Genomic DNA, 16,631 nt, shown 5'->3' on the forward strand with positions numbered 1-16,631 from the left:
ACGACTGCCCTATTGTGTCCCCTGAGTTTTTTAAAATTAAACTGACCTGAGAAGTAAATTAGCACAATTTGAAGGGCCTGTTTCACTCCAGCTTGTTGATCTCTGGTATGGTTTCCTTTTTTTTTTAATTTATGCAGAGTATGGCTTTTTATAGTTCTAAAAATCAGGTCTGTCCCAGGCTGCAAATAATGTTTTTGAACCTGTCATAAGGGAGTGACTCATATCTCAGAATAATTGCTTTAGCCTGGCAAACAATAGCCTTTGAATTTTCTTTAAAGAAACATAGTGTAAACCAGGTACACGCTGATTCTTTTTTGTCTGGAAAGTTAAATATGACATCTGTGTTCGGCTGCCTTATTCTGCATCCATGAAGACTTTGAGTTTAAGGTGCTTCAGTCCCCCCCTTCCACCGCTCCTAACCCAATGCACCCACCCCTCCCCCAGAGCTAGGCACCTCCAGCCTCCCAGCTCTAATCCAGTCCTCCTCCCCCCAGAGCCAGGAACTCCCTGCTCTAATCCAAAACTCCTCCCCCAGAGACAGCCCCCCCTACCTACTCTCCCCCAGAGCCAGGCACCCCCAGCACACCTCTCTTATCCAATCCCCCTCTCTTCTCCCAGAGCCAGGTATACCAGTCCCCTGCTCTAATCTAATGCATCCACCTCTCCCCCAGAGCCAGGCACTCTCAACCCCCCTGCTCTAACCCAGTGCCTTCCTCCTCACCCAGACCCAGGCACCCCCAGCCTCCCTGCTCCAACCCAATGCACCCACCCCTCTCCCAGAGCCAGCCCCCCCAGCACCATTCTGTAATCCAATCCGCTTTCTCTCCCCCAGAACCAGGCACCCAGCCCCCTGCTCTCAACCAATGCGCCCACTTCTCCGCCAAAGCCAGGCACTCCAGTCCCTCGCTCTTACCCGCTGCTGCAGCCATGCACTTTTACCTCCAGGTGCTGGGGTCTTTGTGCAGAGTAGTCATGAGCAGTCCGGGCGCATGGCTCAGAACTAGCAAGAGCCGCATTTCTTTGATCAAAGAGCTGCATGTGGCTTAAGAGCTGCGGGTTGGCCACCCCTATTACAGATAATCTTTGCACCACCAAACACTTCAGACATGGAGGCAGTGTGGAAAGAGGCAAAACCAACTGAACTAATGGATTATAAACTGAGATGTGTGTTTTGAAATGCCCAATGAAAATGATAAACCGAAGACTTGCAATCAAATAAATCTTTCCCAGTCCTGAATACATCTAAACAGGGTAGACTGTTGCCAAAACCACATAGGGTGTCTCTCTTAATGATACTGAAACAAGGAAACTAATGGAAGAGTGCAAAAGACTTCAGGCTGATAGCATGAAACTATCAGATGAAAATCAGCACCTGATAAAGGAAAACTTGAGGTTCAGAAAGGTAGCACACTCCGATTAATCTAGATCACCCACATTCTTGACCCTCAGAGAGAATGGCTGCAATCCTCTTCCTTCACTGACCTTTTTATCCTTCCTTTGGAGCATGAGGAGAGTCATGGCGCATATGTGGAGCAATAACTGTGGCTTGCAAGAAAATTTGAGGTTTCAGGGCATAGTGCTCCTGCATGGAATAAAGTTACCAAGCATATTGAAAAATCTAGTTACAGCTAAATAACCTCCATATAAATATAAAGCAAAATCACAGTGTGTTGTTTAGAGACTAAACTTGACTAACAGGTTTACCTCCTGTCAAAGGAGTTTCTCACCAAAAGTCTCTCGATCATTATTCCTGGGAGAATTCTGAGCTACTGTGCAATGCAGAATTTGTACAGAATTAATGTTTTACATAAAATTCTATCCCCCTCCCCCCCCGAATAGGTGCTGCACACAAATACAGGACACTGTCAAAGGGTTGTGGGAGGATGAGCTGGAGCAGGGCTATTCAACTTTGGAAGTCCAGGGGGTCACAGTGATGCTCACAGCACATGCCGAGGGCCGCGACTTAAGTGTGGTTCCATATATATGCAAATAGCTTTTCACACTGACAGGCATGAATGCAAAGTTTAAGGCAAGAGTACACAACACACAGTCTGTTCTGCTGATATTAATAAAATGCAATATTTACCCTCTTTTCCACCCATATGACAGCACTTTTAATGAGCAATTACAGTCCAGGAATTTAACTACTAAAATGCATATCAACAGAAGACCATTATATTGACTACTTCTTTGTTTTGGCTCCCACCCGCAGGCCACGTGTTGAGTAGCCCTGAGTTAGAGGGTTCTGGGCAGTTGTGGTTTCCAGTACATCCTGAAGGAAGACAGAAGCATGCATCAAACTCCATGCACGACCAGGACCCAGTGTTAGGCTTTTTCTCTCTATGGGTCCATGAGCTCTGAGGGTTGGGGGTGCAGGTACTTGGACTGGGTTGTGAGACACCCAGCTGCTGGGCTCTGATGCATAGGAATTCTGAGCTGTGGGGGTTGATTCTGAGAGGTGAGTGTGAGTGTGTGTGAGAGAGAGATAATCTGAGCTGTTGTGGTGCGTGGTTGCTGGGAGTCTAGCCCTGTAGTTGTGCTCTGGGGGGTGAGGGTATGGGTATTTGAAACTGGAGGGGCACAGTTTTCCTCCAAGATGTGCCTAGCTGCCATATATGACACACAGATTGAGGTGCTGTACAAAAGTATTGCAGAGAACCAGGAAGTGGGTTGTTGGAGGATTTTCTTTAACTCTCTGATGATAGGGGATTCTTTTTTGTTATCTGTATTGTTATTGAAATACTTACTCTTAGTTGTTTTGAAATAAATTACCAAAATAATTGAAACTGATGTAATTCTATTGTGTTATTGAACAATAAAACATGCAGAATTTCAAAATATGGTGTGCAGAACTTTTAATTTTTTGGTGCAGAATTCTCCTAGGAGTATTCCAGTTACATCTGGTTGTCAAGCTACTTTCATGAAGTAAATTGGCTGTCCATCTACTTCTGAGGTGAGGGATACTACTATGTCATCTTTGTCTTCCAAATATAGAAGAACGAACCTTTGCCACACACCTCAATATAAGGTTCTCTTTTCCTGTTAGTTTCTTTCTGACATTCTTAGAGTCCTTTTGTCTGTGTTCAATTCAGATAAATGGTAGGAGATTAATTTTGAACAAGATGACTTAAGGTACACAACCAGATACATAGATAAATATCTCATGACTGACAGAAAATCTGTGTTTCACCTTTATTGGTGATCAATCGCTCAGACACAGACTTTAAGAACATATATTCGGTGTAAATGGATAACTCCTCATGCGACATCCGTACATGTGTTTCTCAGTGATATTGATGACCAGTGTGTCATCAACTTTCATTTGAGAGCTCACGTGACATTCTTTTTGTGATCTAGAATATAGGTACCAGACTCAGGAAATTCATGTAATCTTTTTGCACTCTCTTGCCAAGTAGCATTAAGGTTGTTTGGTCACAGGGTGTTTAGCACATTTTAGGAGGACGTGAACAGAGTGACCGGCAGGACTTCTAGGCTTGTAGGGCAAAGTGAGGTGGGGAAATGTTGCTTTATGATGGAGAGCAAGGAACTCTGTTGAGTTTAGAGATAATGGGCTTTTCTAAATTGGGATGAAATTGTATCCCATTTTAAACCCTCGTGGATAAACTGTATTTTTGACGTGTTACTTGGTCAAGGTAAATGCTAGGTATAGTGTAGTCTTCAGCTCAACCAATTTACGATGTGTTAAAGTCTGCACTACCTTATCCGCATTAGTTTTAAAATGTGATAATGTGTTAGTAACAAACTTCCAACAGCACATCTTTAAATTCAAGACTAGGAACTTGTCTTGACTATCTCTGTTTTTTTAGGTTCCTTTGCTTTCTTAGTTTGATAACCCAATTTCCTAGTCTCACTCTATTCCCTGCATTCTGTATTTTGACTCCTGTTCCCTTTGCCAGCTTTGCCTCCTTGCAAAATGTCTAAATGCCAATGGATCTACAGTGAGCCTTAGTAGGTCAGCAGGAATAATAGATCTGACATATACTCTACTGGAAGATTTGCACAGAGTCAAGGTGGGGGCTTGTTAGGGGCTCAGCACAGGAGACTGAAGATGTGGGGTGAGTGCAGTAGTCAGGGTTGAGGGGTGTTTGTAAGGAGGATCTCAGGATAGTGGATTGGGAGAAAGGGGAGCTCAGGGAGTGGGTGGGGAGGTAGGAGTGTCAGCTGTCTTCTCCCTAACCCTCACTCCTGCACTTCCTCCCACACCCAGTCTCCTACACACCACCCCCCGCATCAGCAATGCCCTGCCCTGTGTCCTGCACACACATATACACCACCCCCACCATCAGCCCTCTGCCATGAAGGACCCTGTACTAATGGTTCTTTACAGCCACTTGTAACTACAGGCAGTCTCCGAGTTACGCGGATCCGACTTATGTCGGATCCGCAGTTACGAACGGGGCTTTTCTCGCCCTGGAGGACAGGAGCGGCGGGACGCCCAGATGCGCCGTGGTCCGCCGCCCCCGTCCTCTGGGGCAAGAAAAGCTGCTCCTCGTCTCCCTGGTCTGCAGGGAGATGGGAGCAAAGCTTTGGAGCACGCCCGCAGCGGGACAGCCTGGGCGTGCTTGGGCTGTCCCGCTGCAGGCGTGCTCCGCGGCTTTGCTCCCCGTCTCCCTGGTCTGCACTGGCACTGCAAACAAAATATACTCATGGAGGAATTACACCATGGGCTAGAACTTAGTTAAAAAGAAAAGCCAAACATCTCTTAAGCAGTGCCAGATATCAGATCCCATACCCAACCCTTAAAACAATAAAGCCTAATGAAACTACCTAAACTTTACCTACTTACAGAAAATGAAGAATGGTGTCTTGGAGAGAGAGAGAGACATGCTTGTCCCTCTCTGTAGCTGCAGAGGACTCCCTCAGAGAGACAAAAGGAGAAAAAGAAAAAACCCAAATTCCTTTGTCCCAGTTTGAAAGTCCCACCTACATTCCTACTGGTCACTCCACCTGGCTAGGTGTAGTTAACCCCTTAATCCCCAGGCTGCTGGCTAACCCTTATAATCATGACACTCTCTTCTTGATTTTTTTTGAGAGAACCTCATGTCCCCCCACCCCCAGCAAAACTTGTTGAGCAAAGTGGGGGGGGGGAGGGAACTGACTGTGTCCGAAATACAAAAATAGTAGCAAAACTTGAAGTGGGGGAGGTTGACGAGGGGCTGGGTCGCCTCATGCCCCCCCTGGAATTTCTGCACGCCCCCCAGTTTGGGAACCCCGGGCGTAAAGGGACAAGCAGTGATGCTATGCTCCGGATGGTGGGTCTGGGCTGCCAGTCCCGGCTTGCACAAGGGAGGGAGGCTCAGGTCAGCACCACTGGGTGTCCTATTTCCCTTTGAGAAATATTGCCATCCTAATAATGGTAGATGTGGCTTTCAAAGACTCTGCGAGTGGAGAAAGCTGTAGTTTTTTAGATCAGTTCCAGGAAAGCATGAAAAGTGGGATAGAACCAGGTATGGAGATGTTTGTGGAAGTAGTAGACAAACAGTGACAGTATAATGGAAGGTGGATTCAGGGAGGACATCAAAAGAATAGGGGATAAGTAGGGAGAGGGAGCATTGTGAAATGCGTTGAAAGTTTAAGACAGGAAGCCTTAATTTAATATGGTGGAAAAGTGTATTTATTGTATGGATTGAAAGGCTGAGGTGATTTGGTTATGCTGCCAGACAAGGAAGATGCACTGACCAATCTGTGTTGTGTGGAATGGTGGATTATAGAATTATGAGGATGAGAGAGAATAAAAATTCAGCAATCAAGACAGGGACTTGGATATGAAGTGGTGAGTTGAAACAGTCTATATGTCAACACTTGCTGCATTGGGACTGATGTCTGAAACAATTGCAATGGTGTTTGCTTCACAGTCTTGTGTGCATGTGTTACTGTGTGAAAGTGAAAGAGTGATAGACGAACTTTTTATATGTCTTGTGTCACAAAATGAATGACATCTTTCATATGGATAAAGTGTTTCTCTTCTTAGCCATAGATTTCATAATGTCAGGGAAAATAATTTGGGAATACTCACATTGTGCTCTGATTCATTATGTTCCAGTGTATTGTTTCCTTATAGTTGATAAGCTTTTTGCTACAGGTATATATAGCTGGGTTTTATCTAGCTATGTCACTGTTAAAGTTCCATTAAACAAATGGCTTAACTATTACTCATTATATCAAACTTGCTTCTAATAGTAAAGGCCACATAAAATAGTTAAGTTAGATAAAAGGTAAATGCGAAAATGCCGAAGATCAAACTTCGTTTGTCTATACCAGCAAATATATAACGTCTGTTATAATCATTACAGGTTTCTAACTTTTCTTTCTGTTATATGCATTCGTCTTTTCATAGCAGATGCTGATGAGCATTGACAGGTTGTCGTTAATTTATTAGTGAGTGTTCATTGCTTGATTATAAAGACCAACTTTGCTATTGTTTAAGACTTGTTTTTACAGTGTTTCTATTTTCTTTCTTCATCATTTCAGATTATGGCACAGGCTCAAGGCTTGGGGAAGAGATATCTTAAAGCCTTTTTTAAAGGCTTCTTTGTTGCTGTTCCCGTGACAGTGACTTTTCTAGACAGAGTGGCCTGTGTAGCAAGAGTGGAAGGAGCATCAATGCAGGTAACAAAACTTTTATTTACTGTTTAATTAAATCTGTGTGATTAGCAAGGCTTGTGTCTCCATTTTAAATAACTGATAAGCCAGTTTTAAAGGGAGGATTTTTCTTTTACCCCTTGAAATTGTGTAATAAAATTAAATATATGGCCAGGGCCTTATTTTGTGGAGTTGTCTGCTTTCTGATATGTTATGTGAATATTCTATAGCATGGCAAGCAAAGGCTCTTCGGAGTAAAACTTCTCAAAATATTATAATGCCAAGGAACACAAAAAGGTATTCTTTCAACAATAGACCTTGTTCAATTTTTGACAAATTCAGACATGGTCATGTTGTTATAGTAAAAATTTCGGTGTGGAATATGCGGTCTGTGGAGAAGGGTGAGTTTATTTTTGTAATATTCTATTTAAAACATTGAACACTTGAATTTGAAGAGTTAGTACTATTATCAAACAAGTATTACTCGTCACTCATGAACAGGTAACATCACAATAAAGAAACTATGGAACTCATTGCCAGCAGATCAGGCCAAAATTATAAATGGGATTTAAAAAAGAGAATTAGATAAATTCATGGAGAATAGGCCTATCACTGGTCAGCATTGCCAGCATAGTCAGCAATGCAACACTATGCCCTGGGTGTCCCTAGCCTCTAAACACCAGAAGCTGGGAATGGACAACAAGCGATGGGTGATGATTGGCTGTTTTGTTCATTCTCTCTAAAACACCTGACATTAGCTGTTGCACTTCCTCAGATCTGCTGAGGAACAAACAAAGGTGGGCTGGAGCAGTACTGCTTTTGGGATTGTTTATTAGTACGGATTCTTAAGAGTAAGGTGTTACCAGATTTGTCCAGTACTCTGGGGTATGCTCATTTATCAGGGTTACTTTTATGGCACTGGGGAAAGGTTAACCATTCTATCGGTGTGCTGCTTGTGCTTACTTGTGCTCTCATTTGGAGCTGAATTCTTCCTGCTGCCAATTTCCCCCTCCCACTGGAGCTCTTCTGCAGGAACTAGGTTCCTCAGGATGGGATTCTTCCCACCTTAGTAACACACACAGACACTCACACCCACTACCAGAGCACATCTGAGAGGACTGGGTAATCAGCACTCACAAGCTGACCCCCTCATATGTCCCTGGACTCAGCTGGCTGGGTTTAACAGCAATGCCACACTGCACCCTCATGTGCCTTTGGACTTAGTGGGCTGGATTAAACAGCACTTTAAGCTGCCATCCTCATATGCCCCCAGGGTTCAGCACCCTCTATCCTCACTTTCACGCCGCAGTCCTTCACTGGTAAACCACACAATGAGCAAACCCCACGGGATTTTGGGCACTACAGGGATCTTTAGCTTGGGTACAAGAAACGTGGTTGCAGAGCGAATGGGGAAGCCAAAACAACACCCCTTAAAGAAGAGTGAGCAAAAGAGGAAGAGAGAGAGAGAAGCAACCAGCTTAACAATGAAAGATATTTATTTCTGAGTAGTGAATAGATATCAAAAAGTTACAATATTAAATCTAAATTGAAAGTGATTACAAATGTTAGGTAACAATATAACAGTTTACATAGGGCGGGGCCAGGAGGCTTTGCTTAGAGAGATAGTGGATGGGGGGGCGGGGAGAGAGAGAGAGAGACCGAGACAGACCTCACCACTCCATGGATCTGGCACTGATCGGGGTTCCCAGGTGGTGATGGTAGGTGGGGGTCCAGAGGGCAGGAGACAAGCAGAACAGAGCCCCCAGCACGATCAGACAGGAGATGAAAAAGTCTCAATGGAACTGATGCAGTTTAAATCCAGGTATCAGAACAGTTTTTCTTGGGGCAATGATAGGTGTTTTTATAGGGATAGTTCAAAGAGAAGAGACAATAGAGACTGATCACCCCTGGTTATGGGTGATGTTCCTTGAACGAGCTCACAATGCAACTAGGCAATTTCAGTATTTTGCATGTCATAGGATCGTTACTAGAATTGGTCTGATAACGACTAATTTGGGTGTGAACAGGCCTGGGTTCATTAGCATCTGGAGCAGGGATTTCCCATCAGGCAGTGCTTCTCTGCTTTCGGTGTCCCATAGTGCACTGCGGTTCCTGCCTTGGAAGAGCTGCTCTCCATTCTGTATGCTAATGAGATGTCCCTCTGATCCATCTTTAATGCAAATGAGGCTGGAGTGTTTCCTTAATTGTATCACCCTTGTCTGAAGCAGTTTAGGTATGTTTTCTCCCGTTTTTTCATTGCCTTGTCTTTTTGATTCTAGCAGAGGCCTGAGGGAGGGGGATGGTTTTCCATGAATGTCACTCCCTGGCTCCCAAAAGCACAGGGCTGGTAGAAAACAAAGGTCACACAGACACCCCTGTCCACCTCCCCCCCTTTCATGCTGGCAGTTTGGAGGCAAGCTTCAAGTGTGTTGTAGATTACTTTCTATTTCGCTGGTGTCTGGAGTGCTGGCCAGGTTTCAGCTTCCTGGACACTTGGTCATGAGTTTCCTTGGGAGAACCCTTCAGATCTGCAGGAGACTTTACTTTCTCTGGCCCAGTCCCAGGTTTCTGTTGTGCTGTTACACCTTGTCCAAGGGTGGATGGGGGGGAGCTTTTCCTGGCCGCTCATCAGTTGATTTATACACTTTACAGGATCTTTGTTTGCCTTGAAAGGTTACAGATCCTAAACTGCCTTTGATTGGGTATTCCTCCTTCACACTCATTCCATAGACTACATGTATATTCATAAGCATACATTAAGCATGATTATAGTTTGTAGCCAAAGTTCGACTCATGGCCTTGAGTAACAAGAATCCATAGTAAAAAAACTAACATAAATTGTTTTGCTTGACACCTAACAAACTGTAGCTAACAGGTCCAGGGTCAAGGAAAAGGGGAAAACCGAGGGGTATGGTCAGCTAGCTAGCAGTGGGGAAAAAGGGAGATGGGTCATATCCAACTGGTTACATTGGCCACTGTTGGACTACAGAATACTGGGCTAGATGGACCCATTGGCTTGACACTCTGTTTGTTTGTTCTTATCTTCATAAGCTAGAAACCAGATGGCATGAAATCATGCTAATACTTTATTTATTGGGTAAGTGATATTATAATTGGGGTTTTAGTGTATGGTTGTGTCTGTGACTCTGTCTGTTGCTTCATTGCATTCTGATAACCGTATTCCAAATGTGTGTAGTTATAGTATTTATCTTGCTCTGATTGTGTAATCCCCCAGTCCAGTGAAAGTTACGTTAGTCTAGCAAGGGGACTGTCTTCTCTGCCTACTTCAAGGTAATAGGCTCTAGACATTAACCAACTCTGATTTCATGGTGTGGCTCTTTAAAGATCCTGGACTTCTGGAATGTATGAAGATCCTGGGATGAGCAGAGGCAGATGCTAAGAGAGCGAGAGAGGAAGTAATTTTGGAGAAAACCCAAGCTGCTGTTTCTTTAAGGGCCCAGAACCTGGAGCCTTTTGGTATAGTGTGGGGCTCGGCCTTCCTTCTCTTCCAGCCAACAGGATAAGTTCTAGGAAAGAGCAGTATATGTCTGTGTTACATAAAATGATTAAATTAGATACAAGTTGTATGAGAAAATGTGATAAATACTAGCAGTGGACAGCCTCCTGACTTGTGCCAGCCTAGAAGGAAAATGATGGAATTACAAATGGACCAGTGAGGGGATCCTGGTTAAGGCTGCATGGAGCTTGAAATTAGCACATAGGTCCTATGGAGGAATGTGGGGCTCCTGAATGAGGAAGAAATGTTCTTGAACTAGCTGAAGAAACAAGACTATGAAACTTTGGAACGAGAGTGAAGAAATGTGCTTTAACTCACAAACATACCCCTGAAGGAGGATCATGAGACTTCTGAATTAGGGATAAGTTTGCTTGAACTAGCATACAGAGTCCAGAAGTAGAATTTAAGAGAAGAGGGGCTAGACATGAGGAGCTAAAAGTATGTGCATTTGGGAAAAGACTAAATAAGACCAGGATCCTGTTTTATGTATGCAAGCTTAAATATAAATTATTGTAAAGGATGACGCACAATAAGGTAGACCAGCTTTGCGTCGGTGCAGCTGCATAGCTGTAGCGTGTCTCATGAAGACTCACTCTGCTGATGGAAGAGTACTCCTTTCTTGCCATAATTACTCCACATCAATGAATGGTAGAATCTATGTTGGTTGAAGAGTGTTTCCCACCAGCATAGTGAGTGTAGACACCACTTAAAGTTAATGTAACTTATATTGCTCAGGCGTTGACTTTTTCATACCCTTAAGCAACGTAACTTCCCTCAACTTAAACAAAGGAAAAGATGGGATAAGAAACTTACCATCTCCTATCCCCTTCCCTAGCAGCTAAGAAAGTGGGAAGAGAAAGAAGACCGTTTCTCCCACCTTCAGATGCTTCAGGAAAGGAGAAATGTCATATATATCACACAGCATCTAGCCATATATAACATGAACAGTGAGTCCAAGAATAACCCTTGTGAAGGAATCCCAGGATCAGTCTGTCTTTTAGCCAGCTAGGGTTGGGAAAGCAGGCTTGCATGTCACCGTTTTTTTTTCCCCTCTCTCTCTCCAGCATGCTGTGTCTCCTAGACTTTCTTTTTAATTCTTTGTTGACTGTTGGAAAATGCTGGTTCATAGTACTTGAAATGTTTTGGGCTCAACAAGACTTTCAACAAATCACGTTTCCCCTGGAAATCTGGCAGGTTTCTTATCTCACCTAGTGGGCTACTAAGGAGCCTGAACAGTTCATGGCTTTGGGCTTCCCACCAGGCTGACTGGCACTGGGCTGGGCCTGACAGACCAGGATTCCAGATTCTCATAACATCGTAGGGCTGCCCTGAAGGCATAGATTTCAGAAACTCTGGCACCTGGTGATTCTTGTCAATTTTACTGAGGCCCATTATTGTCAATTTCAATTACCAGATGCCAGAGTCTTGGGGAGCAGATTTCACTTTTAAAGTGTCAGTGTTTCTGAAACACAAATTTCATGTAACTTCCATTTCATAGGAATCTTCAAAAATACTTGGTTTACCAATTTTCAAAATGTTGACATTTCCCACTAACCAACTTCAAGTTTTGGCTTGGTCTGCTTTTGTCCAGTAGCTGAAAAACTTATGATAATGTTTGTAAGCCATTGATTCAAGACTTCAGATTTACATCTTCTGAAAGGCAGCATCACCAAAAATACCATACATTCTAGTGTTGTGCTGGAATGTTGGTTTAGTGTTGATTTGAAGGGATGAGCCCAGTGGAACAGTGTAACCTAAGGCAGAAGAAAGGCTCAAGGTTACACCAGAGACCAGTTTGGCACCAGATGGACAAAAAATAGACAACCGGAGAGATGGTGTAAGAGCCACCTTTTTGTATAACTAGATGTTCTACTCATTATCTTTTTGTATAAGCTAAGTTTGAATACGCAAAGCGCATAATTCTATGCTGTATAAATATCTCTCACTCTTGCATCATGTCATTTTTTCAGAACACTGCAAACCTTAGCTAATTTTAAACATTTATAATTAAATACTCATTTCTGTTTTTGTGAAGATTCATTAAATCCAAATTAGACCACTGTTTAGCAGATACATTATTTAAAAAAATACCTCTTTCACTGCAGAGCTTAAGGCAGGTAAAGTATAAGTCACTGGTTTAGAATACCATTTCTTTATCTTGCACTCCAGAAAATGATTTATGATGAATGCATTTGAAAGCTATAGGATAGGAGGAAAAGTGAAGTTCAGTCAGCATGTAACCTTATTCATGAATAGTATGCTTCTGTTTGGTGTATGATTGTGTTGACTTTAAGCTCTGAGTGTCTGATCTCCAAGATTTGATTTATACTAGACTGCTTAGACTCTTAGCTGGCTTTTTGCACTCATTATTCTGGCTCCTGCTGAGTTTGAAATTAAAAGTTCTGACAAGAAGCAAGGAATAGGGCTTTTTTTCTTTTCAGATTTCCTGCTTTTTGTTTTTGTTTTGAACCCAGAATGTGTAATATTGCTCCATAATCACTAAAGGTTGTAACTTTTTTGATACTCTGACAAATATACTGCAAGGACATCCTCAAGATAACCAGTACTTTGTGATTTTTTTTTCTAGGGCTATCAACCAATTAAAAGAATTAATTGAGATTAGTTGCACGATTAAAAAATGTAATCGAGATTAATCGTGTGCACTGCCCCTTTGAAATGCAGTGGTGGCATTTCCAAGTGGCAGCACTGCAGGAGCCCGGGGTCAGCTAGAGTCCCCAGCTGACCCCGGGCTCCATGCAGCGCTGCCCTTTGGAAGTGCTCCTCTGGCACCTCTAAGGGGCAGCACATTAGGAGCTGGGGATCAACTGGGGACTCCAGCTGATCCCCGTTTCCTAGTGCGCTGTCCGCTTCAAAGGGACAGCACAGCATTAATGCCTGAGATTAATATGTTCAAAAAATTAACGCTGTAATCCTTCCCTGCATTAATCACAGCCGTTAGTGCACATCAGTTGACATCCCTAATTTATTCTCAATAATTATAGCAAACTTCACACACACACAATTGTTTCTTGGTGATTTTGCATTTTCACATTGTTGAGAACCACTTGGCTCAAACCTTTCTTCTGCTTAGTCTCCTCTTTATGAGTATTTACCACTAAACTATAAACTAATGTACCATTTAAATTTATCACACTTTATTGCTTCATTACTTGTCTTTTTTTTCTTTTAATTTCCTATATGTGACCTTTGTTTCTTAGACCATCAGAGTTTTATGTGCTCATCTAACATAGCGCTATTAATAAAGGACTTCAAATGGATTAGTGTTGATTTATAGCATTGAATATATGTGACAAAACAGCTGGGATGCCAATTTAGTGCTTTGGATCTTGGAATTTTTCTTGTAATGTTGATTATATGCTTATAGTATTACTGTCGTAATAAATGCACTTTCATTTTCAGTCTTTATATCTGTTCATGGCTTCTCTTGTTGACTTACAATGCTTTCTGTCTCACACATTAAAGTTTGCTTATACTTCAGTGGATTCATCATGTTTTTTCCAAATGATGAGGAAAAAGGAACCCCTGATGGTTAATGAATGTAAGGATTCATATATCCAAATTAGTTGCTTTGAAATGTGGGATTACAAAATGAGCTTGCAATTTTATCTGCTATTTCAGCAACAAACAATTGAATGTACTATACCAGGAATTTAGTTTGATGATGAATAACCTCTGACAGAATGCACCTTCCACTGTAAACACTTCAGTAGCAAATATTTTTGAATATTATAATCCATTAAGCAATGTACCTTTAGTAACTACTTATTCTATGGCAATTTTCCCCTTACATTATTATGTAATATTATGATTCCCATGACTACATTCCTGTGCCTGCATCCTTTTTTCAGACTATAAGCAAATAAGCCTAGACTTTTAGATGTCCATTAGCAGCATAACAAGTATCAAGTTAATCATTATTTATCATTAATGGATGTATTGTTTTCCTCTTACTTATGGAACATTGTGTCCAGTGAGGCTCCCATTATATGACTGGGACCTCAATTTACAAGCTTTTAGCATTAGAAAGTTAGTAATTGGAGAATCAAAGTGCTGTGTGACTTCTGCACTCTTGTTCTAAATTAAGATTTATGTGTCCCGTTTGCACTGAGCTATGAAGCCAGGAGCTTGAAGAAACTAGAGCACATTCTATAGACTAGATATATGAACAACATTCTTGGATTTCCCCCCTAAAAATAACAGCATTTATAGGCCCATTTGTTAACCCTCTTTCAGAAGTAGCAGGAGGTATATTTGTGATGTAATTTTTTAAAACTTGGGGTTTTCCTGCTAATAAAAAAGCATGATGTGTAAGTTATAAACACACTTTTCTACATGGTGTCAGTGTTTGGGAAAGACAGCATAGTTTATACTTTCTTCCAGAAGATGTAGGAGACAGTAATTGTTAACATAAAATGAAAGTCTTCTCCTTCATGTTTTCCTCCCTTCTTTTGTAAGACTTTATCTTTACTCCCCAGAAGATCGATGCTGATGCGATCAATCTTTCAGAGTTTGATTTAGCGACTCTATTTAAGATTTATTAAATTGAACTCAGAGGGCACCCCTGCTGGTGGCTGGTACTGCTGTTCTTGCAAGGAGTAAGGGAAGCTGATGGGAGTGTTTGTTTGCTCCTGTTGGCCTCCCGCTGAAGGGACAGCACCAAGCTCGGTTTAAGGTAATCCAACTCTATGTATTCTGTGTAGCTGGAGTTGCACCTTTAAACTGAGCTTCTGAGTCTAGTGTAGACCTGGCCCTGGAAAATTGTTTCTCTGTGTCTCAGTAAGGTGTCACTTAATTATTTCAAGATGCTGTTGTACAAAAGAAGAAAAGGAAGTTATCCTAAATTTGAGCCTATCCCTTGGATGTAAATATTAAAACATCTAATAACGAATTGGGCACCAAGTCTTTGCATCTAAACCAGTGGTCCCCAACCTTTTGGGGCTGCTGGGTGCCCGGGGGCGGGGCTGCTCATGCGCTGGGCACCCGGGGCAGGGCCACACATGCACTAGGGGCGGGGCTGCACATGCGCCCGGGGGCGGGGCCACCCATACGCTGTGCGCCCGGTGCCGGCACCACCCATGTGCCACGCTCCCGGGGCCACAACTGCTCCTGTGCCACAAGCCTATGGTGGGGCTGCCCATACGCCACCCGCCTGGGGCTGGCGCCACTCATACGCTGCGTGCCCGGGGCCGGAACAGCCCATGTGCCTTGCACCCGAGGGCGGGGCTACCACTGCCCATGCACTGCGTGTCTGGGGCCGGCGCCGCTCCTGAGCCATGCGCCCTGGAACCGCCAGTGCCCATGCGCTGCGTGCCCGGGGCCGGCGCTGCTCCTGAGCCACGTGCCTGGGGCCGGCACAGCCCGTGCACATGGGGGTGGGGCTGCCCACGTGCTGTGCGCCCGGGGCCGGTGCTGCCCATACGTCACATGCCCAGGGGACAGCACAACCCTTGCACCGCGCGCCCAGAGGCGGGGCCAGCCCCGATCACTTGGTGGGTGCACAGAAATGGCCTGGTGGGCGCCATGGCAGGGACCACTGATCTAAACAAACCATGTCAGTAGTACATTTTTAAAACAGTATCCTTTTTAGACTCTGCATAAAGTTTACAATGCTGTGGAATATAATGATTTTAATATATCTGCACGTATTTAAATATGTGTATATTGTCACTAATCTTCAGAACAGAAAACAGGGCTGCAACTGGTAGGCTGCAACTATGTTACTAACTTGCTATTTGTCCTTGGGTGGATCAGTTTACGTTTCCATGCATTAGAATTGCCATCTGTAAAATGAAGATAATGCTTACTTAGCTCACAGAAACAAGGTTTTGTGATTTCTGATGAATGCTGACAGTCTTTTGAAAGCTGTCTCAGCATAAGGTGTGAAATGTATCTACTTTTGGAGCCAAGGTTTCAAATTCCAGCTGCACTGAATCCATCCTCCAGCCCTTTTGTGTTTCTCCACATGAAGACTTGTCTTAGGCTATATTACATAAGGCTATGTTACATGCCAACCATTTATGTCAGCAAAACTTCTGTCACTCAGCAGGGTGGAAAAACATCCTCTGAAGGCATCTCTACTACACAACTCCCCATATTTTGAAATAATAAGGTGAGCATCCACACTACCAAGTCTGTTATTTTGAAATAATGGGCTTATTTTGAAATAACTCCTGCTTGTGAAGAGGAATAACTGGACTGGGCTCAGCTGTGCAGGGCTGCCCCTTTGAAATGCAGAAGCAGAATTTAAAGAACAGTGCCACACAGCTGATCTCCGGCTCAGCCTTGTGGTGCAGCTCCTTTGAAATGCCGAGGCAGTGTTTCAGAGAGGTACTGTGAAGCCTGGGCTGACCTGGGGACTCTCCAGCTGACCTCGGATTCTGGGGAAATGTGCAGCATTTCAAAGCCGCAGCGCAGCATGGAGCCCGGGGTCAGTGGGGGACTCTTGAGTCCTCTGCTACCCCTCGGTTCCATGCATGTGCTGCCACTTTGA

The 16,631-nt window shown here is 43.4% G+C and overlaps 1 protein-coding gene across 15 annotated transcripts in view; it reads left to right on the plus strand.

The window, feature by feature from the left end:
- The window catches only part of IMMP2L (inner mitochondrial membrane peptidase subunit 2), a 771,740-nt gene that overhangs the window by 23,191 nt on the left and 731,918 nt on the right, over window positions 1-16,631 (plus strand). For all 15 annotated transcript variants that reach the window (XR_012904088.1, XR_012904089.1, XM_075929730.1 and 12 more), the window contains exon 2: window positions 6,493-6,630. Coding sequence is in view for 13 of the 15 variants with exons in the window: in XM_075929730.1 (XP_075785845.1) it covers window positions 6,496-6,630 (135 nt within the window). In the remaining 2 variants the exon portion in view is untranslated. The remainder of the gene's footprint in view (window positions 1-6,492; window positions 6,631-16,631) is intronic.

Source organism: Pelodiscus sinensis, chromosome 1 (genome assembly GCF_049634645.1).
Source record: "Pelodiscus sinensis isolate JC-2024 chromosome 1, ASM4963464v1, whole genome shotgun sequence".
Lineage (NCBI taxonomy): Eukaryota > Metazoa > Chordata > Testudines > Trionychidae > Pelodiscus > Pelodiscus sinensis.